Below are 21,518 nucleotides of genomic sequence, written 5' to 3' on the forward strand. Positions count from 1 at the left end.
TTTGAGAATCAGAGAAAACAGGCCAGGAGCCCGCTCTGCAGCAGACCTGTGCATACCTGCTGGCAGTACTCTCCAAACCTGAACTGTGCTTGTTGATGTGGTCTATAGCCCAGACCTAAGAGAAGGACGGCTACTGACACCAAGGGTGTTCAGTGAAGGAGGTGCTAAGGAAACTCTTGTGACCCTCTTTGTTAGCAAACTCTCAGCCTGCACAGATGCGAATTGCATTCAGGGATGTGTAAACAGGATACAAAGGGGGGCCTGTGAAAAGTGCCACCACATAATGAAGGGGGAAAAACAGCTCTGAAGACTAAGAAAATTATTTTTTATAAGACACTGTAGAACCTTTTGAAGACATATGCTTAGTGGACTCAGAAGAGGTGCAGCAGTATTTCTTTGTGCAACAGGAGTAGGTCTCTGTAATAAAAGGGAAGATCTCATAAAGGGAAATAGAGAAAATTAAAAAAAGTACTGCTTGAAAACCCAAAACACATTAACAGAATTAAAATCTATGTTGAATGAAGAAGCAAGATTGAACCCAGAGCACCAGATGCTTTTATACAATTTCTTGATTCACCTTGGTGTGCAGGTGATAATATACCATTATCAATCCCATTCTTTGTCATCTGAAACTCATACATATGGCAGAGAAAAATAGCAAAGCACAAGTAATGGAGTTGTGCTTTTGTAAAACTTAACTCATTAAAGGGCTGGGCTATATTCTTATAGTGAGCCTCCATTATGTGGCCTTTTTTCCAGTGTTGTGCTGAGACCATTATCAGAATTATTTGTAGTTGCCTAGAGTAGCTTGAGTCTGGTAGTTGCCCCCAGTATCCATTTCTATTCTTTTCCTAATAACAGAATCTCTGATGTGTAGCTGGGCATATGGCTATCTAGAAAATAGATTGTGTTCCCTAGTTTTTCTTACAGCTGGCCAATGGACCCATCATGTGTATCTTCTGGAAAGTATCCTTAGGGAAGGAGCATTCCCTTTTTCCTGCTGTCTGGAATGTGGACATTATGGCTAGTGTTCAGTATCTGTCTTGGACCATGAGGAAGAAACCTCATGTACAGACAGTAGTGGAGAAACACTGGTAGGAGCTAGGTTCCTGATCCTGCAGAGTCCGTGGCAGCCCTGGACTGTTTCCCTCTGCACATTTTTGATGTGTGAAACAGATACTGTTTAAACCACTCTTCTCTGATGTTTTCTATCTTGTGTGGCCAAAATGAATCCTAATGGTAAACCAAGTAGCATGGTTTTAAGACTTTCCCAGTGAGGCCAGGCATTCCCATAGCTCTTCCCCAGGAAGCAGCCTTTCCCATAGCTCTTCCCCAGGAAGCTGAGCCTGCCTGCTCTCCCCAGTCAGGGGGACCAGGGTTGAACTGGAGATTGACACCTGGCCAGTAAGCCCTGAAGTGGCGTGTCTACAAGGGATCTTCCAGCAGAGCCATGCAGCACCCTTTGGTTTGCTCCCTCTGGAGAGGATATGTAGGTGGACGCTAGAAGAGTACAGAGTGAACATGGAAAAGCAGAGGTGTTGAGGGGGTGGGGAAGAGGTGAGCATGAGAGATACTGGCTGGTCCCTAGAGCTGCTTTTCCATTCCTGAGCAACTTCCCTATCCCTGGCCTATTCTGCATCTGTTGTTAGATTCAACCTTTCTCAACCTGGATTCCGTAAGAAAATGAAGCCTGAATGCCCACAGGCAAGAATGGGCAAAGGAGAACACAGTCATGCCCATTCGTTTGTGTATTATGTGTGGCTGCCTTTGTGCTATAATGGTAGAGTTGAGTAGTTGTGACAGTCCATATGATCTGCAAAGCCTAAAATATTTACTCCCTGACCCTTTACAGGAAAAGTTTGCTAAGACTGGGGCATCTGGCTGAGTGTACTGGCTGACACCTGTAATCCCAGCACTTTGGGAGGCCAAGGCAGGAGGACTGCTTGAATGCAGGAGTTCGAGACCAGTCTGGGCAATGTAGTGAGACCTCGTCTCTACAAGAAATAAAAAAATTAGCCAGTGGCATGTGCCAGAGGTCCCAGCTACTCATAGCTGGAGCCCAAGAGGTCAAGACTGCAGTGAGCTGTGATTGCACCACTGTACTTCAGCCTGGTGACAAATGAGAGCCTGTCTCAAAAAAAGATGGGGGCATCCATCGTGCATGATGAATCTCTTACATAACTGGAATGGTTATGTTATGTACCATCTTTGGGAGAATTGAGAATTAGTCGCTCAAATTATTTTCTGGATTCTGTGATTCAGAAGTGGTTCTAATCCTTGAACTAACAGCTGAAGCAAATGCAGTCAGTCTTGACTAATTTCTGTGCCTTCCTAGACACATTCTCCAGGAGGCCAGCTCACCTTTGACTTGACTAGTGCAGTCTGGTTATGTTCCTCTACATTCACCTCCTTTTAGAGTCCCTCTCCAACATGAGTCTTCTTCCTCTGGGTCTGGGGTGAGTTCCTTCCTTCTCCAGTGGAGCTGTTCTTCTCTAGAGTCCTGCTTTCTTCTCCCAGTGTAGGATGAGTTCAAAGCTGTTGCATATCTCCAGTGGAGCACTTCTTTTCTTTCTCCTATTCTATGTCACGTTTATTTCTGCTCTGATATTTTGGCTGTATTTTCATTCCCCATGGCCTCTAAAGCTGCTTCTGCAGAAGGGTTGAATTCACTCTGTATGGGAAGTCTCGTACTTTTTGGGTAACTTTAGTGGAACAGTCTCTTGTACTTTCCTAGACCAGTCCTCTGTTCTTAACCCTCTCATGAGGTGTTGATGCTCTTCTTTCTGACCGATTACAATATCTTGCATTTCCTAGTTTTGGATTATTTTTGGTTATTAATTTAGCCTCCATTTTACCTAGGAACTCTTCATCCTTTGTGCTCCTTAGAATGCAGTGGAGCCAGCCCTTGGGCTCCTTTATCCCCATTGTAAACATAGCCATCACCTTGTGGTAATAGACATAAACTTGCATTTTCCTTTGGAAGAAGAGACCAACGGCTTCTTTCATGTAAGCACAAAGTAGGGAAAATACTCTGCCTGAAACAGTGCAGGTTAACAAAGATCGGAACAAGTGAATGCATATCATCTTAGTTAACTGTTAATTCATACTCCATAATTGTTACAGTTAACACAGTCCATTGAATGGGAATTTGCCCCCAAAAGAGAGAAAGATCAAGTAGTCAAGAAGGTGAGTGAATTCAGAGAGTGAGGGGATCATTTACTCTCCCTTCTTACCCCTCTTCCAACTTTAATTGTTGTAATTGTTTAAGTATATTTGGTTTTTAAGGATTATTTTTATATTTGTTTTAAAGTTTTGTGTTTTTTTTAAGGTCTATCAGATCATCAAAACTCTCAGAAAACACAGTTATTGTTGGTGTAGTACGCAGGTAAACTTTCATTTTTTTAATGTTGAAATCGAGGTGTTAGTGTAATACTTATTCTTAACAGATGGCCAAATAGCAGCTTGCGTGCTGTGTCAGGCATTCCCCTTTGTAGTATGGCCTTTTCTTCTTTATTCTTTCTTATTTTATTTCGCTTCTTTGGTTAACTTCCTGGAAGGACTTTCTGCTCTCATGCTAGATTTTTCTGATTTTTAAACTGCCTTTCACTTTAGAAACAGGCAAACTGTGAGAGAATTCCATTCCTAAAAGTATGAATGTTTTCTAGGGGTATCTTCCTAGGGCCTTCTAATTCCAAATATCTCTGAGGATTTGAATTACACATAAATGGGGGAATCTTAGGTTTTGTCTTTAAATTGGAGGTAAGGAAAGAAGAGAAATATATTAGGAGAAGGGCAAGTATTCAAATTAATATTATTTAGCTTATATGTTTTTATACATAGAAGAAACGTTTCTGTGTCCTTTAAACTTTTTTCCTGAGCTGTAGGGGAAAAAGGAATTAAAAAAACCTGGAAGTAGAAGAAAATAGGAGTAAATTTAACTTCGTTTAAATTAAAAATTTTATATATTAAAAAGATATTTGGACACTCCTGTATTCCTGCTATTAATGTAGTTTCTATATTTCAAGTATTAGAATATGTAATTCCAAAAAGCCAAATGTGAAACTGAAACAGAAGACAGTTTTCAACTTTATCCTTTAAATTTGTATATTAATCTGACTCATCTAAAAGTACTCATAACGAAGTATTTAAATTAGTAGAGTAAAAGAGGTGAGATGTAATTGATAAAAACTATGTCTGTGTTCTTTATTGTGTTATTTTGAAGGGTGGATAGAGAAGAGTTGTCCGTAATGCCTTTCATTGCTGCTGGATTTACAAGGGTATGTACTCACTTATTTGTTATACAAGTATAATTCAATTTGAGAAATTATTTTATCTCAGTTCGGTACCTAGCAAAAGCTTTGAATTAATTTGAAGAAAAAAAATTATTTTCTGGCCAGGCGTGGTGGCTCATACCTGTAATCCCAGCACTTTGGGAGGTCGAGGTAGGAGGATCCCTTGGGCCCAGGCATTTGAGACCAGCCTGGGCAACATAAGGAGAACCTGCCTCAATCGTACTTAAAAAAAAGAAAATTACTGTGCTTGTTTTATAGTTTGGTTTAACTTCGTTTAACTTTATAATCTGCTAATCTAATCTATAACAGTTCATGTTCTCAGTCTCTCAAAATTACGCCTGCTAAAGTCATCTAAACATAATAAAATCCCCTTTAATGGCATATTCACTAAAAATTATACCATAGGATGTATTGTTATGATGCTGACATGTATACATGCAAATTTTTAAGCCAGTTCAAGGATTCTGGAAATAAGGCAACCCAAACACAGCTCTCTTTCTCTCCACTCCTAGCTTGAATGTGTTGGTTTATCTAAGCCAAAAGGTTGCTTGGGGCTTTGGTCAGCTGGCTGCAAATGAGGCCTTAGGAATCATACAGAGAGAACTTAAGTAAGGCTGACCCTTGGGCAGATTTGTAGCCCAGGTTTGTATAAGTAAGGTAGTCAAGAAATCTCAAGCTGTGAATTTAGTTTCAAGTTTTCTGGATGAGTAGGACTCCTAAGTGCCTGACAGAAGCAAATACAAATCCTCCCCAGAGGAAGACAGCTTCATCTTTGCCTGCAGAGGATCTCCATAAATAATTGCTCAAGGGCAGCAGGCAGCAGTAAGTCAAAGCTAGAGTCAATCCACCAGGTGACAGGGCATCCCAAAGAAAAACTAGCAGGGAAAAAAGCCTAGTAACAGACCCTCACATCCCTCGGAGACTAGTTATGAGACATGAATTATAAAGCAAGTATGCTTACTATAGTTAAAGAAATGAAAGATAAGCCAGGAAATATCTGCAAGGAATAGGAAACTATTAAAAGTGTCATGGCAAATTTTATGAAGAACAAAACTGAATTGTAAGAAATTAAAACACAATAATTGAAAAATTTAAAACTTAGTAGGTCACATGTAGCACAGAAATACAATGACAGGAAATAAGTTAGGTGAAGAAATGTGGAGGATAGTGTGTGAAGTTTTGTGTGTATATATAACTGGAGTTCCAGGAGAAGAGGAAGGATGGAACAGAGGAAATATTTGAAGAGTTACTACCTGAAAAATTTCCAGAACTGATGAAAAACTAATTCATAGATTCATGAATTTTGACATATCCAAAGTAGAGTAAATTTTAAAAGAGGACACATCCTAGTGAAACTGCAAAAAAATAAAAATAAAATAAAAGGACTTAAAATCAGCTAGAGGAAAAAAGATTACCTTCAAAAGAATGACACACTAACAACTAGCTTCTCAGCAGCAACAAGTGGAAAACAGAAGACAGTAGAATAACGTTTTCAATGCAGTAAAAGAAAATAACTTCCTCGGGAGGCTGAGGTGAGCGGATCACAAGGTCAGGAGATTAAGACCATCCTGGCCAACATGGTGAAACCCCGTCTCTACTAAAAATACTAAAATTAGCTGGGCATGGTGGTAATCCCAGCTACTTGGGAGGCTGAGGCAGGAGAATCACCTGAACCAGGCAGTTGGAGGTTGCAGTGAGCCGAGATCGCACCACTGCACTCCAGCCTCGCAACAGAGCAAGACTCTGTCTCGAAAAAAAGAAAAGAACTTTCTAGAATTTTATACCTAGCATGTATATCTTTCAAAAATGAAGGTGAAATAAAGACTTTCAGAAATGTGGACATTGAGAGAATTTGTAGCTAGCAGATCCTCACAAGGAAATTCTAAAGGATATATGTCGACCAGAAGGAATGTGAATTCCAGGTGGAAGGTCTGAAATGCAGGAGATGAGTAAAGAAAATGATCTGTATAGGGTAAATATATATTTACTGTAAGAAACAGTAATAATGTCTAGTTTCATGAGAGGATACAGGGAGAAAGAGACTACAGCCTTATATATCCAGTCAAGTTATTGCTTAACCTTTCTTTTGGGGATATACATAAAATTCAGAGATATATTTCCCCAAGTGGTCTGTCTGAGGAAAATAAGTCAGAAAAGGACTCTAGCCATATAAGAAATGAACTAGAACAGAAATTTGAAGAGGAGAGGAGGGAAAAGTAGTGAGCTATAAACCCTGCCATGCGCATACTCCTTCGTGGTGCCTCCTGCTTTCTCTGGCTCTCTGTCTTTCTTTATAGAGGTACGTACACTTATGCATATAACGTTAGTCCCAAATGAATAAACATAGACTGGAATATATAATATTCTTTTAGAAGAAGGGATGTACCCAAAGAGGAATTTTAATAATAGCTCAGTTTTAAATTATAGACCATCTTAGTCAACCCTAGGTGTTTGCAAGGTTTGTAGGGAGGATGCAGGCATTCTTTGAGGCTTATCTAAGAGACAGAATGAGAATGAGCACATCTTTGTGGGAAATGTGCAGAGTAGAGCATCACTATGTGGGAGATACTTTATTCTGGGGGTAATTGGTATCTTGTTTACAAATAACAGTAAAGAAATCTATGTTTGCTTTTGAGATGATGAAAAAGAAGGTAACCATTGATAGAACAGGAAAGTTAAATAAAACTTCCAAAATAACAAGAGGAAATAGGGAGTTTACAGCAACTTGATCAAATTGGGAAACTGAAGAAAGAGGAAACAACAGTGTAAAATCAGTGAGAAACAAAGTGAGATAGAATATAAGCAGCCCGGGCACGATGGTTCACGCCTGTAATCCCCAACACTTTGGGAGGCCAAAGCAGGTGGATCACCTGAGGTCAGGAGTTCCAGACCAGCCTGGCCATTATGGCAAAACCGCATCTCTGCTAAAAATACAAAAATTACCCGGGCATGGTGGCTCACACCTGTAACCCCAGCTACTCAGGAGGCTGAGGAAGGAGAATCGCTCGAACCCTGGAGGTAGAGGTTGCAGTGAGCCGAGATCGCACCACTGCACTCCAGCCAGGGGCGAGACTCCATCTCAAAAAAAAAAAGAGAATAAAAGCAAATGTATATGAATAAGCTGAATTCTTCCTTTAAAAGGCTGTTACATTGGGTTTAAAAAGTACAATTCTGTAACACTTATAAGACACTTAATGTGATAAAAGGAGCTTAAGTAAAGGAACATAGAGGTAGCAAGTAAATGCAGACAAAAAGAACACAAATATTGATACTAATGTCAGATTAGGTGGAATTTTAAGATTTTAGTTTATATGTAAATACAATTTTATATAAAAAGCACACATTAGGTTATTATAGTTTGTATAGTTGTGGCTTTCTTGTGTTTCTTCTTTTTGGACAACCCCCACAACATACACACATATCAGCACCTGCCTCCATTCCCTGACCTCTAGTAATCCCTGTTAAATTGCGTGAGAACGGTTTACTTAGCCAGCAGTAAGGTGTCCCAGGTTGGAAGTCAGAAGTCCCCTATTCCTGATGGATCTTTACATCATCCCTCTCTAAGCTGCTTGCTTTTGCAACTAAGGCTGCAAAACTGGCTATTCCTTTTAACAAGAACCTTAGAAGCTTCCACTTTCTAGTGAAACTTAGGGGATAGATTTTTCCCTCTGCCTTGGGTTATTTGCTTACCTACAACCACACGAGGTCATTAAACCTTGTATTTGTTTGAGGTCTCTTTGAAAGTACACAGATGCACTGTTGGAAGTTTGTGTTTGGTGACTGCCATATTTGAAATTCTGCCCGAGAAGTGTGTCAGCACAGTTCTGTGGACCAGAAAGAGCATCCTGGTAGAAGGTCAAGTAAATCATGGTCCTTCTATTTTCTTAGTATTACAGTGTTATCATGGAGCTAACTTGAAAAGTATCTGACACACACACTCTTGCTACCCTCAAGCCTGTGCACCTTAATCAAGGAATCCTCTGAAGACTTTGATGGAATAACTTTTAGATGCACGCCCCTGTGAGCACATGTCCATGCAAAAAAGCCCAAAAGCTTTGCAGTAGTCACCTTAGAAGCACCTGACTTAGGAAATGTGGAGCGTAGTGGCAGGCTCACCATTTTGTAGATGAGGAATTCATGTGGGTGACCAGTCCTCAGAGACCACAAGTGGTAACTAATCTCATCCAGAGTCTTACTTTTGTGTAACAAAAGGATGCTCAGGTTACTGAGAAGAACAGTTAGACCTAGAGGAAGGGGATTCTCCCAGTCACAGCTATAGGCAGTGGTGCCAAGGCTTGAATCTGAAAGCTGACACCATAATGATATCTCTGGTATAGGGGATGGTGGGTAGGAAGGGGCATGAGCTATTTTGTGGATTAGCCATGATTCAGGACTGAAAAGTAGATGGAGGACCTGCTAGCCTCCTCAATTGGATTTGGCCATTGAGTCAGTAGACTCACTGCTGGGTGTGCCTTAGAATCCCCTGAATAACATCCTATGGGAGTCTGTTTCAGTTGGTTTGAGGAGGGGCCTGCATGCTGCTGTTTTTTCAAATTGCAGGTAATTCTAATATGCAGCTGAGAGTTGAGAACCACTGGGAGAGACCTAGCAAAGATGGGCTCAGGTTCTAGCCATGGGTGTGATACGCTTTGGAGAAAGTGACGTTAAGTTAGCTTGGAAGACTGTAGGATTTGTAGTCCCAGCCCCTTTCATGGGAGGGGTTAAGGGAGAGGAGGCTAACTGCTGTTTAAGCAGAGGGAATAAGCTTGCTTTCAGAGGATCCCTGGACCTGGTTCTTCACCCTTCACGCCCTGTGGGATCCTTGGGACAGAAACAAAAGTTGGCAAGGGGCAGGAAAGATGAGATGTTTAGATAAAGAGAGCAATGTTTAGACATGTATGGCAAAACAGAAGTTTTGAGGGAGGGGGAAAACAGTAGGAGCAAGATGCTGAACATTTGGTCATGTTCTAGTTTTTTTTACCTTGGTTTTCTGCCTTTGGGATAAAAAAGTTTGGTGGATAGATAACATTCAGACCCAGTAAAAAGTCTGATTGCATGCATGGGAATCCATTTGTGGAATTGGATAAATACACATTCCATCCAGAGCCCCCACATCCGAAGATCTTACCTGCAGAGGAACTGAGGACTCCTGTCTATCTCAAGACCACCATTCCTTGTCTCCTGGAGTGGCACAAGCACTATGTCAAGAAATCTCTTTCCCTGTCCCTGCCCAGTCAGAAGTGGGTTCCTGTCCAGTGCTTTTGGGTGTTCCCGTGGGGTCTTGGCTGATGGAGATGTGGACAGCAGGTCTAGCATACTCCTCCCCTCTCAGTTGATGGGAGCTGGCAGGCATGTCACCTCTGTCAGACCTCTGGGTGAGAAAGGGGCTCTGTTTTGGCCTATAGGTGTAGGGTTTATCATGCTCCTGGCCAACAGGTCTTGCCTTCCCCTGTGGGGGTGACAGTAGCTGTTCTTCACATTTATGCAGCAGTTTGTACTTAAAATGCTTTCTCCCATTATCTCTTTTTATTCACACGGTGACCTTCACTGGATAGGAACAGTATTATTTTTCTTGCTTTACAGTTGAGGAAGCAGGCTCAGGAATGTTAGATGCCTCGTATACAATCATACAGCTTTTAAGGCATGAACCAAGGGCTAGATTTTTGGGTTGCTTGACACCCAGACAAGACCCTGATCACAGTTCAAACGGGACATTTGCGTTCACCATGGTAGTAGAAGGAACTCTTCAAGGGGACCACTGTCCCAATTGGTCTGGCTGGGGCTTATGGATAGTGATCTGCAGAGGCTCTGCCTCTTAGGCATCAGCTTCCTTCTCAGCCAGGTAGAGTATTGTCCACTTATTGTGCAGGTAAAAAACAAAGAGCTCTTTAGAAACGGGAGTAATGTTCACAAATATTTTTACGTCTGAATAGAACTATGTGGCAGAACACAGTGGCTGCTAAGATGTCTTCATGGAGTATTTAATTTGATGGTGGAATGGGTCCATCTTCTCAGAACTATGTAATTCACTTTGTTGTGAGATATTTCCACTATGTAAAGGTTATACAAAATACTTAATGTCCACAGCTATAAGAGACACTGGGCAAATCCATCCATGACTTCTGCCAGTGCCTCTGCTGTGGAAGATAATCATCTTCCGGCTTCACTGAGCCGCTGTCGGAGGTTAGTTCAGGAAAATGTTGTCCATGTCAGGCTTTCCCCTGTGAAATACAGGTGCCAATAGAAATGCAAGTGTATTTTTGCTTATTGTAAGCTTACATGACTTTAAAAAGGACCAAATACTGTTCTTGAATATATTCTGAAAGCATAATATAAGTAGGAGTTTAGTTGGCAAATTTCCTCCTCTACATGTTCTAGCCTCTGCTTTATCAGTGACATGAAAACAACCAAAATGCTCTTAATGGAAGATGCTGAAAGAAAAGCATTCTTTTCTTCTCTTTTTTCTTTTTCTTTTTTAAATGCAAGGCTGCTAAATGATAGAAGGAAAAGCATTCTTACACCCTATTTTTTTAAAAGCTAATTTGGTGCCCATAAATTTTCTCTCTTACCTTCTGTTCGTCATTAATGATAAAGTATTTTTTAGATTTCAGTTGCCAAGTCGAGAAGTTTGTTAAAAGAGTTATTTTTATTGGCACACATAAAGAAGCACCTTTGTTTATCCACAAAATTCCTCTTTCTGTTTGTAGAGGTATGTGGAAAACCCCAACATCATGGCCTGCTACAATGAACTGCTCCAGCTGGAGTTTGGAGAGGTGCGATCACAACTGAAACTCAGGTAATTCTACCACTTCGGGAAAACCCTCCAGGCCACACAGGGCAGCATGGCAAGTGAGAACTTTGGTTGTGGGGATTACTTTTGAGCCATAAGTGGCCTCTTGCAAATATGGGATTGGAGAGAATGGAGTGGCAGCTCCCCTCATACAGACTTTCTGGAGTCGGCCTGGATGTCTAATAAACGGTCATTTTAGTGATTAGAGACTCACATTTAAAGATGGAGCCCCCAAATAATAGTAAGTTTAAAAAGCAGAATATAAACTGCATATGCTGGATTATCTGTTTTGTTTTCTAGAGAAAAAAATGGTTTTAATACACACACCCCCAATCTATTCACATTAGTTATCTCTGGTAGGTGACATTTTTTTCTTCTCTACAATAGGTGTTTTATCTGCTCTTAATAAACAGGGTTTTAAAAAAATATTTTTTAAGTGAAATGAGTAGAGGCCTCATTCTTTGTAGAGTAAGAAAAGCAGAAAAATTAATATAATTTTATCAGCTTGACAAAAGAAAAATAAAGTCGGCAGCTTCCTATCATTTTAGGTTTCTTCCTTGGATGTTCAACTATTCTTTAACATTTCCTTTACTAGAGATCAAAGAGAGAACTGGATCATTTCATTTGTATGTGCCAAGACAGTCAAAGGGGATCAGAATGGGAGTACCAAGATTAATAAGGACCAGTACAGGGTTCCACGTGTAGGGAAGATAGGTACTTTATAGACAAAACTAAATGAATGATTAGTGGGCAGAGTGTGAGTTAGCAAAGAAGTGCTGCTGAGCAGAGGTGTTTGAAGGCTGGTGTGGTATACAAAAGAGATTTTTTATGCTGCTAGATTTTGCAAGGAAACTTAAGGTAGATGGTTGCCCTTGGGCCTGCTTTTTTCCCACTCCTGGGTCATGTCAGCCTGGCTGCAGCACTCCCACAGTGAATTAGGCTACTACCCTCTCTCAGAGGAGGGCAGAATTTTGGAGCAGTAGGTGAAGCTGGAGCTTATGTTATCCAATCAAGAATCAGAAACTGAGACCCAAGGAAATTAACTGACTCACACCCAAGATCTTGTAAGCAGCAAATGGCAAAAATAGTCCTTTAGACTGAAATCCGCATTTTTGAAACTGCATTCATTCTTTCTCCCATCTCTAAATCTGACTGTAACCTCAAACCTTTTCCTCCTGTATACCTTAGCTGTCATCTACCTTGTGGTCCTAAACTAAAAACCCCTGTCTCTTCTACATACATCCCTAAATCCAGTCACTCACCAAGTCTAATTGATCTTACTAATTTTTGGAATCTGTCCACTTAATCTTCATCTCTACTGCTACTCTTAGTCCAGGTCCCTCTCTTTTTACCCGGATTATTGAAAGCACCAATTAGTCTCCCTATATCTAGTCTTGATTCCTTCTTCATTCTCCACACAGACGTAACACATAATTCCATTTGTGTTCTGTTCTGTGACACCCCAGATAGGCACCCACTGCCTTCAAGATGAAGTCCAGACTCCAAAATGTAGCCTACAAGGGTCTCCATGGTCTGTACACTGCTTACCTCTCTGTCCTCATCTCCCATCATGCCCTGCTTTGTTCTCTGTGCTCCCGCTGGCAGCCAAATTATGATGTCCATTATACAGGGAGATATAAAAATATAAAGGGAAAGGAAATGTGAGACTAGAGAATTGGGAGAAATAGTCTTGTTCTGTCAGATACTAAAATGCACTAAAATGCTGTAACAAGTAAGGGTGTCACTGCTAGATTGGTAAACTAGAATATAAAAACCAGAAACAGGCTTGGTGTGGTGGCTCACACCTGTAATCCCACCACTTTGGAGGGCTGAGGCGGGCAGATCACGAGGTCAGGAGTTCGAGACCAGCCTGGCCAACATGGTGAAACCCTGTCTCTACTAAAAATACTAAAATTAGCCGCGTGTGGTGGTGGGTACCTGTAATCCCAGCTACTCAGGAGGCTGAGGCAGAAGAATCGCTTGCACCTGGGAGGCAGAGGTTGCAGTGAGCTGAGATGGTGCCATTGCACTCCAGCCTGGGTGACAAGAGCAAGACTCCATCTCAAAAAAAAGCAAAAACAAAAACAGACTTGGATATATTTAAGAATTTAGTATATGAGTGGCCAGGCATGGTGGCCCTCTGCACTTTGTGAGACTGAGGCGGGTGGATCTCCGGAGGTCAGGAGTTCGAGACCAGCCTGGCCAACATGATGAAGCCCCGTCTCTACTAAAAAAATACAAAAAATTAGCTGGGCTTGGTGGTGCATGCCTGTAATCCCAGCTACTCGGGAGGCTGAGACAGGAGAATCACTTGAACCTAGGAGGCGGAGGTTGCAGTGAGCTGAGATTGAGCCACTGCACTCCAGTCTGGGCAACAAGAGCAAAACTTGGTCTCAAAAAGAGGGAAAAAAAAAAGAATTTAGTATATGACTACATGGCATTTTAAATCAACACGGGAAAGGGTGGACTTTTCAGTGACTAGAATTGTGATAGTTGGTTAATTAGTTGGAAAGAAAATTAAGCTATGTTCCAATCTCACATCCTATCCCCAAAATGAACTCCAATGAATTAGAAACCTAAATGTGAAAAAGTAGGGCTACATAAGTACTAAAAAATAAAAGTGGACATACGTAATTGGATGACAAAGTCATTATAAACTAACATCTATAAAAGCCACATTTTATTAAGGAAGATAATCAGATTAGACAACATAAAAATGTTAAGCTTGTCTGTAGTTAAAATAAACCTTAAATAGTGTTTAAAATTTAGACAAATTACAAACTGGGAAAAATGTGTTTGTAACATATAGGACAGACATTAGGTTAATGTCCTAATACATGAAGAGCTTTGATTAATCAATTTTAAAATGATCAATTGAAAATTAGAAAAATATTAAAAGACATGTTCTCAAGCGATTCACAAGAGATATTAATGGCCAATGAATGTGAAAAGATGTTCAACCTCACTAATAAAGACTTGCAAATGATTTAACATTTTTTATTTACCATATCTGCAAAAGTTAAACAAGTATGATAATACCCGGTAGGGCTTCTCACAGATCCATCTCCTTCAAGCTTGTTATATTGGAGGTGAGAACTTATTTCTTACTGTTTTTTGCTTATTTTATTTTTTGATTTTTTGAGTCAGAGCTTAACAGAGTCTCACTCTGTTGCCCAGGCTGGAGTGCAGTGGCGCGATCTCTGCTCACTGCAACCTTCACCTCCCAGGTTCAAGTGATTCTCCTGCCTCAGCCTCCCAAGTAGCTGGAATTACAGAGGTACGTGCCACCAGGCCTGGCTAATTTTTTGTTGTTGTTGTGTTTTTTTAGTAGATGTGGGGTTTCACCATGTTGGTCAGGCTGGTCTCAAACTCTGACCTCAAGCGATCCATCCTCCTCAACTTCCCAAAGTGCTGGGATTACAGGCATGAGCTACCAGGCCCAGCGTGTTTTTTGCTTTTTTAAAAAAATAATAACTTCATTGAGCTATAATTTACATATTATCTCCTGGTTTTTTTTTTTACACGCTAAAAATGAGCTGATTTTTATTGGCTAAGCTATTGTCTTTAGTGAGACAGTTTAGTAATACCAGGAATAATGTAAAGGCATTGTTTTATTTATTTACTTATTTAGAGTCAGGGTCTCATTCTGTTGCCCGGGCTGGAGTACAGTTGTGTGATCACTGCTCACTGCAGCCTTGACCTCTTGGGCTCAAGCAGTCCTCCCACCTCAGCTTCTCAAGTAGCTAGGACTACAGATGTGCACCACCAGCCCAGCTAATTTTTTATTTTTTATAAAGACAGGGTTTTGCCATGTTGCCCAGCTGGTCTTGAACTCGTGGACTCAAGTGGTCTGCCTACTTCTGCCACCCAAAGTGCTGGCATTACAGGCATGAGCCACCGTGCCTGGCCAGCATTGTTATTTTTAGTAGTATCTCTGCACTTTATAAGCAGGCAGTTGTTTTCTTTTTTTTCATCTTCTAAGGCCAGAGAATCTTAACATCATTCTTTGGGAGATTCCTTATACAAGGAAAAAACCTGGAAGCAACCTAAATGTCTAGTCATAGGGGATTTATTGAATAAATCATAATATAATCTTAGAATATTGTATAGTTATTTAGAGTGATAAAGAATTACAATTATTGATATGGAAAGATTAATGTATAGTGTGCCAGTGAGAAAAGCAGATTATAAAACTGTAGAGTATGATCTTGTTTTTGTATACATATTACATATACATTTGTATAAGTTAATGCCTAGAACATTTTTCAATGCTTATTGAAAATAATTAGATTTTTTTCTATAAAATAGAATATTGAGATGTCTGGGTATTGGGATTTCAGGTTATTTGATCTTATTATTTTTAAACAGCTTTATTGAGGTATATTCAAAGGATTTTAGTGTATTCATAGAGTTGTGCTTTAGTCACCACAATTTTAGAACATTTTTATTATCCCCAGCCCAGGCTGGAGTGCAATGGTGCAATCTCGGCTCACTGCAACCTCTGCCTCCTGGGATCAAGCAATTCTCCTGCCTCAGCTTCCCAAAGTAGCTGGGATTACAGGCACCTGCCACCACGCCCCGCTAATTTTTTTTTGTATTTTTAGTAGACACGGGGTTTCACCATGTTGGCCAGGCTGGTCTTGAACTGCTGACCTCAGGTGATCCACCCGCGTCAGCCTCCCAAAGTGTTGGGATTATAGACATGAGCCACCGCCCCCGGCCTAATTTACTTTCTATCTCTGCAGATTTGCCTATTCTGGACATTTCATACATTGTGTGATCCTTGTGACTGGCTTACGGTTTTCAAGGTTCATTCATGTTATGGCATATATCAAGACTTCATGTCCTTTTATGTCTGCATAATATTCCATTGTATGGATAATACCACATTTTGTTTATCCATTCATCAATTGGTGGACATTTGGGTTTTTTCCACTTTTTGATTTTTCTGAGTAATGCTGCTATGAACATTTGTGTATAAGTTTTTGTGTGGACCTAATGGGGCTGTTTTCCAACACGGGGCTGCACTTTTTTACATTCCCACCAGCAGTGTAGGAGGGTTCCTCACTAATACATGTTGTCGACTGTCTTTTTTATTATTCAAGTGGCTGTGGTATAGTGTTCCATTTATTTTTGTTAATGTTTATTTTCTAATTTTTTTCAACAAACATTGTTACTTATATAATTTTAAAAATGTTTTCAAACACGAAGGATGTGATAAAATGCTCACAGAAGACGGCCAAGTGAAGAAAGCAGGAAGCAAAGCTAGTCATTCCAGATGCCCTCAATTTTGTGAAAATAATTTGTTTAAAATAATAGGTACAAATGATTGACTGCCTTCTCTTTGCCAGACTCTGTGCAGTATTCTTGACTCTATTCTCTTGTTTAGTCTTCATGAGGACTCTAAGGTGGTAAGAGGGGAGGCTTGATGGGGTTCAGTCACTTGCCCAGGGTCCCACAGCTGCTGAAGAGCTGGATTTGACCCCGGTGTGTGGCCACCCTGGCCCACTGGCCCAATGTGTCTTTCCTTCACATTGGAAGGAAAGATACCACAGTGTGTACATAGTGATGATCCCAATGGAGGGGCTTGCAGGAGGATGTTTATTTCTTCTTTATGTTTTAAAATATTTTCTCCCTTCCTTATAAATCAGACAAAAAATACATTTAAATAAGTTAATGTAATAACCCAAGATTTTATTAGATTTTGTAGTATTTACATTAATCATTCCTTTTTTTGTTTACTCATAAAGGGCTTGTAACTCTGTATTCACTGCATTAGAAAACAGTGAAGATGCAATTGAAATTACAAGTGAAGACCGTGTTATACAGGTTTGTTATTTTGGAAATCTGTCTTTCTGGATTCTTGTTTTGTTAGTTCCAGTTTTTAGGATTGAACCTCTCCAATATGATTTTTTTTTTCTTTTTGAAGTTCAGGAGACCAGTTTTTCCTTCGAGGATTATCAGAACAAAATCAATAAAATATGTAATTTAAAATAAGCTCCCTGTAGATTAGAAAACATACTAACAATTAAGGTCTTAGAAAATGCCTGTAGAAATGCCACATTTGCATTCATTATTTCCACTAGTTTGTTTGACAAGGAGAGACTGAAAAGGGTGATTGCTGGCGGCTTGGGGGTAGTCCTGTTGTAGGAGGGGGAATGCTCTGACCATAAGGTCTGCGAGTCTTTCACCTTTCTCACTGTTTTTGAAAATAATTTGCACTTACAGAAATATACTAGAAACAACTAAAAGTTTCAGAAATAACATACCTAGTAAGTACTGAATAAATTACACATTATTAGCAAAGTGAGTTTATATGACTTAAAGCAACATAGCTTAAATGCTTTCAGATAACAGCAAAAAAGGGAGTTGCACCAGAAAAAACATCCTTTTGTCTGAGAATTAGCTCCACTTTGATTTCACTTCTGGGCTCTCCAGTACTTTCACTGTAATGTGACTTGTGACTTCCTTGTTGAAGAGTTGATGGTGTTGACTTTGAGTTGGTGCCCTGAGAGGCAGCGTGAGCCAGTGTTTGAGGGCACAGGCTTTGGTGTCAGATGGGCCTGGGCTCCATCCTGCTTCAGCTGAACAACTTTGGGCAAGTTGCTTAATCCAGCTGAATCTGCTTTCTCGTCTGTGGAAATGGAAATGGAAGCAATATTAGTAAGAACAACAGCCTGCCTTTTGTAAGGATGTCATGAGGACTAAATGAGTTAATGTATGTGAAGCGTTTACTATAGTGCCCAGTGAGGAAAACAGACCCCGACAGATAGTATCCAATTATTGTTTTATCATCATCATCATTAGCACGTGTACAGTTTTCCCATACATTTTCTGCTTATCTTACAGTCATATTTGAAACTTAACCATAAAGCCTTACATTTGTATTTACTTCCTAGTTCATAGCCTGCTTTCCATACACATCATTTCTTTGAACCATATGAAAGAGACAAGAGAAATGTTTCATTGCCATATCCAGATAAGAGTCTCGGAGGGATTAAGTGACTTGCTGAGGTCAATGTTTGGAGGGGGAGGAGAGCCTGAGTGTTTTGCACTCTGCCGGGTGCTTTATTCCATCATGCCCCCACCCCCACCCCCCATCTAAATGGCTCTGTTGTAGCAGCTCCTGGTTTGGCCCTGTACACATCCCTTCCTCTGCCCCTGTTGAAGTGGGAGTGGGCCTGCTGCCCTCCTGGAGCCTCAGGAGAACATAGCAGAAAGCCCAGCTGGGTGTCACCCAAGCAGAAGCTCATCTGGGCTCCAGAATTCTTCATGGGTTATGTGCTTATGGCTTCAGAACTGCCACGGTGAGGTCCAGGCTCCTGAGCTTTTTCTGGGGAAAAACCTGAAGGGCTTAGGTTGAAAACCTTTGAATGTCCTCTTTTTCAAAATGACTTTTAATTCACTTTGTGTTTTTTCTTTTGTCTCCCTTCAGTATGCAAATCCTGCATTTGAAACAACAATGGGCTATCAGTCAGGTGAATTAATAGGGAAGGAGTTAGGAGAAGTGCCTATAAATGAAAAAAAGGCTGACTTGCTCGATACTATAAATTCATGCATCAGGATAGGCAAGGTAAGTAAGAGGTCAGTACCTTTTTTTAACTTTCACAACAGAGAGAGAAGGAAGACTTAGTGTTCACTGAGTACTACCAGGTAATCTCAGTCTTACTCCTCCCCGCAGTCCAGGGAAGTATAGGGAGTGTTATCCCTGTTATATCCATTTTGCAGGTGAGGAAACTGGGGTCAAGAAAATATATAATATGATTAGCCAATAAGGAAAGTAACTTGAATTGGAACTTAGCAACCATTGTTGTTATCTTTATAGTAGGTGAATAACTTGATCTTTCTAATAACTGGTCTTCTTAGTTGTAGATGTTGGCAAATGGTTCTGGGTAAAGAATTGCTAGTAAGGCAACACATTCTCAGAAGACATCTGAGCCCAAGATTTCTCCAATCCTTGTTAATTCATTGAGCATTTTAAAAATGCCTTCTGTTAGCCAGACACTGTGCTAGATTCTGGTATGCAAAGAAGAGCAAAACAAAAATTCCTGCCTTAGAGAGCTCATATTCAAGGGTTGGAAACAAACAAATAAAAGTAACCATTATTCAATAATGTAAGATGTCACATAATCATGATGCTGAAGGAACAGGCAGAAGAAAGGCAGGCTCAGTCTGAAAGGTTGTTTCTCTGAACCGCAGCCTCTGATAGTGCCTCATTGTGACAGATTTTAAAATATGATGAGAAGGAAAACACTACTGCTTTTCACAATCATTTGTGGTCCTTTCTGCTGGACTTTTTTTTTTTTTTTTTTTTTTTTGGAAGTTGGGTAGAGACTATTAATCTGATTATTTCAAACATTTGAAAAATTGGTGACTTGTGCTGCCTGTTCTGTGGAGGCACTGATGGAAGTGATACTCTCTCCCCTATGGCATTTGGCTAGTGCCTATCTTGTAGCACAAAACAGCAGCTTACCACAGGGGCAGGGTGCTGTGCAAAGCTTATACTCCACTCATCTTGGACCCCATGAAGACACCATGAATTGGCATGTTTCTCTTTGCCTTCCCTATGTCTCTGAGCACACAACATTGCCTTGAAGCGAGAACAAGGAAAGAGTAGACCGGCTGCAGGGGCCCAGTGAAGCCCTGCTAGGGGAATGAAAAAGTAGGCATACTCTTATTTTGCCTTCAACTTTTCTGTCAAGGATTTTGTTTTGTTTTGTTTTGTTTCGGTTTTTTTTACTAGAGGAAGTGGAAGGTCCTCTAGAAAGAGAGGTATGAAAGCTAAGATGGATGAAGAGACCCTCAGGTGCTCAGGTGCGCCATGTAGGTGAGGGCAAGTATTCCTTTCCATGGTTGAGAAGAGCATACTCAGAAGGAGGCCACAGAGCAGCAGTCATCCGAGACCACAGCAGCCATGGTGGGGGCGTTACCACGGCCACCTCAATCCTGGCATTTAGGTTCTTTGCTACTGCTGGATAAGCCAGTGGTTTTGTTGTGAGGTTCAACTGGGTATGAACCAGGATGGGCCTTGTACACCTTGATGTGGCAGAACTTCCACTGAGACATTCCATGTCCTCCTCACTGAGGGGGCAAGTAGAGGTAAGGAAGGGATGCGCTCTTAAGTGCTGGGCTCCATCCAGTTCTGTGTGAACTGTGTCTCACCTCTGCTGCGGTTGTGCTGTTGGGCACCAGGTAACAAAAGGCCTCAAACTTGAATAGCAAGAGACCTGCTCTCTAAAATTACACTTATTGTGAGCAAAGAATAGGAAACATCATCAAATTATTGACCCCTATACTGCTTTCCTTTTTTTTTTTTCTTGAGACAGGGTCTCATTCTGTCACCCAAGCTAGAATGCAGAGGTGCAACAGCCTTGACCTCCTGGGCTCAAGCAGTCCTCCTGCCTCAGCCTCCTGAGTTGCTGGGACCACAGGCACATGCCATCATGTCCAATTTTTTAATTATTTGTAGAGACGGGGTCTCCCTATGTTGTCCAGGTTGGTCTCGAACTCCTGGGCTCAAGTAGTCCTCCGATATTGGCCTCCCAAAGTGTTGGGATTACAGGCGTGAGCCACTGCAGCTGGCCTATATTGCTTTATTTGTAAAAAGAGCCTGGGTATTTGTTTTGTGTTTCCTAGTTTTTGGGGAGCATGAAAAAGTGACTTTTGTCCTTTGTCAGCAACCTGCCGGTCTATGGGCAACATGGCAGCAGGGCAGGCTGCTGAGCTGGCCTGTGTTTTGAGGTGAAAGAATCCATAATTCCATCTCCAGGGAGCAGGGCTTGTTGAAGGGTCAGCAGGCCTTATGGAACAGTGGCATGTGATCAGGAAGGGGAATTCAGGCATCTGCTGGGGACCAACATTGCAGAATGGAGACTCAGGAAATGGCCAAATGGCCAGGAGTTGGGGCCTTAGAGTGTCAGATACTAGGTGTTGGATATTGAAGTTGGACCTTCTTAGGGCAGAAGAGAAATTTTGATGATGTTCAAGCAGGGAATATTATAAATGTTTTCCATCTCCACAAACCCCTGCTGCCCATTCTTGTCAGTGGCTCCTCTTTTGGGTAAAAATAACAGGTATGTTGATTTCCAGCCCCTTGCACTCATGTGTCTTTGCATCCTGTATGTATATCCACCTGACTCTTCTTTTTTCTTCCCCAAGACTTGTCTATCAGGGCTCTAGAACCCATAGTCTCCCATCTTCTCAGATACCTAAACTTCACATTGTCTCTTCTCTTTTAGAAATCTTTTTTTTTTTTTTTTCTTGAGACAGGGTCTTGCTCCGTCACTCAGGCTGGAGTGCAGTGGCACGATCTTGGCTCACTGCAGTCTTGATCTCCCAGGCTCAAGTGATTCACCCACTTCAGCCTCCCAAGTAGCTGGGACCACAAGTGTGTACCATCACACCTGGCTAATTTTTTTAACATATTTTGTAGAAAT

At 41.0% G+C, this 21,518-nt stretch overlaps 1 protein-coding gene across 3 annotated transcripts in view; it reads left to right on the forward strand.

Moving 5' to 3' along the window:
* The window catches only part of LOC105464709 (phosphodiesterase 8A), a 156,760-nt gene that overhangs the window by 88,788 nt on the left and 46,454 nt on the right, over positions 1-21,518 (forward strand). Inside the window, exons 4-8 of one of the 3 annotated variants that reach the window (XM_011712732.3) lie at positions 3,329-3,385; positions 4,223-4,277; positions 11,000-11,088; positions 16,833-16,911; positions 18,518-18,655. In XM_011712732.3, the coding sequence (XP_011711034.2) occupies positions 3,329-3,385; positions 4,223-4,277; positions 11,000-11,088; positions 16,833-16,911; positions 18,518-18,655 (418 nt within the window). Of the gene's footprint in view, positions 1-3,310; positions 3,386-4,222; positions 4,278-10,999; positions 11,089-16,832; positions 16,912-18,517; positions 18,656-21,518 lie in introns of all 3 variants that reach the window. The other 2 variants (XM_071100775.1, XM_071100776.1) reach the window with 2 other exon arrangements.

The sequence above is a fragment of the Macaca nemestrina genome, chromosome 7 (assembly GCF_043159975.1).
Source record: "Macaca nemestrina isolate mMacNem1 chromosome 7, mMacNem.hap1, whole genome shotgun sequence".
In the NCBI taxonomy this organism is placed as follows: domain Eukaryota; kingdom Metazoa; phylum Chordata; class Mammalia; order Primates; family Cercopithecidae; genus Macaca; species Macaca nemestrina.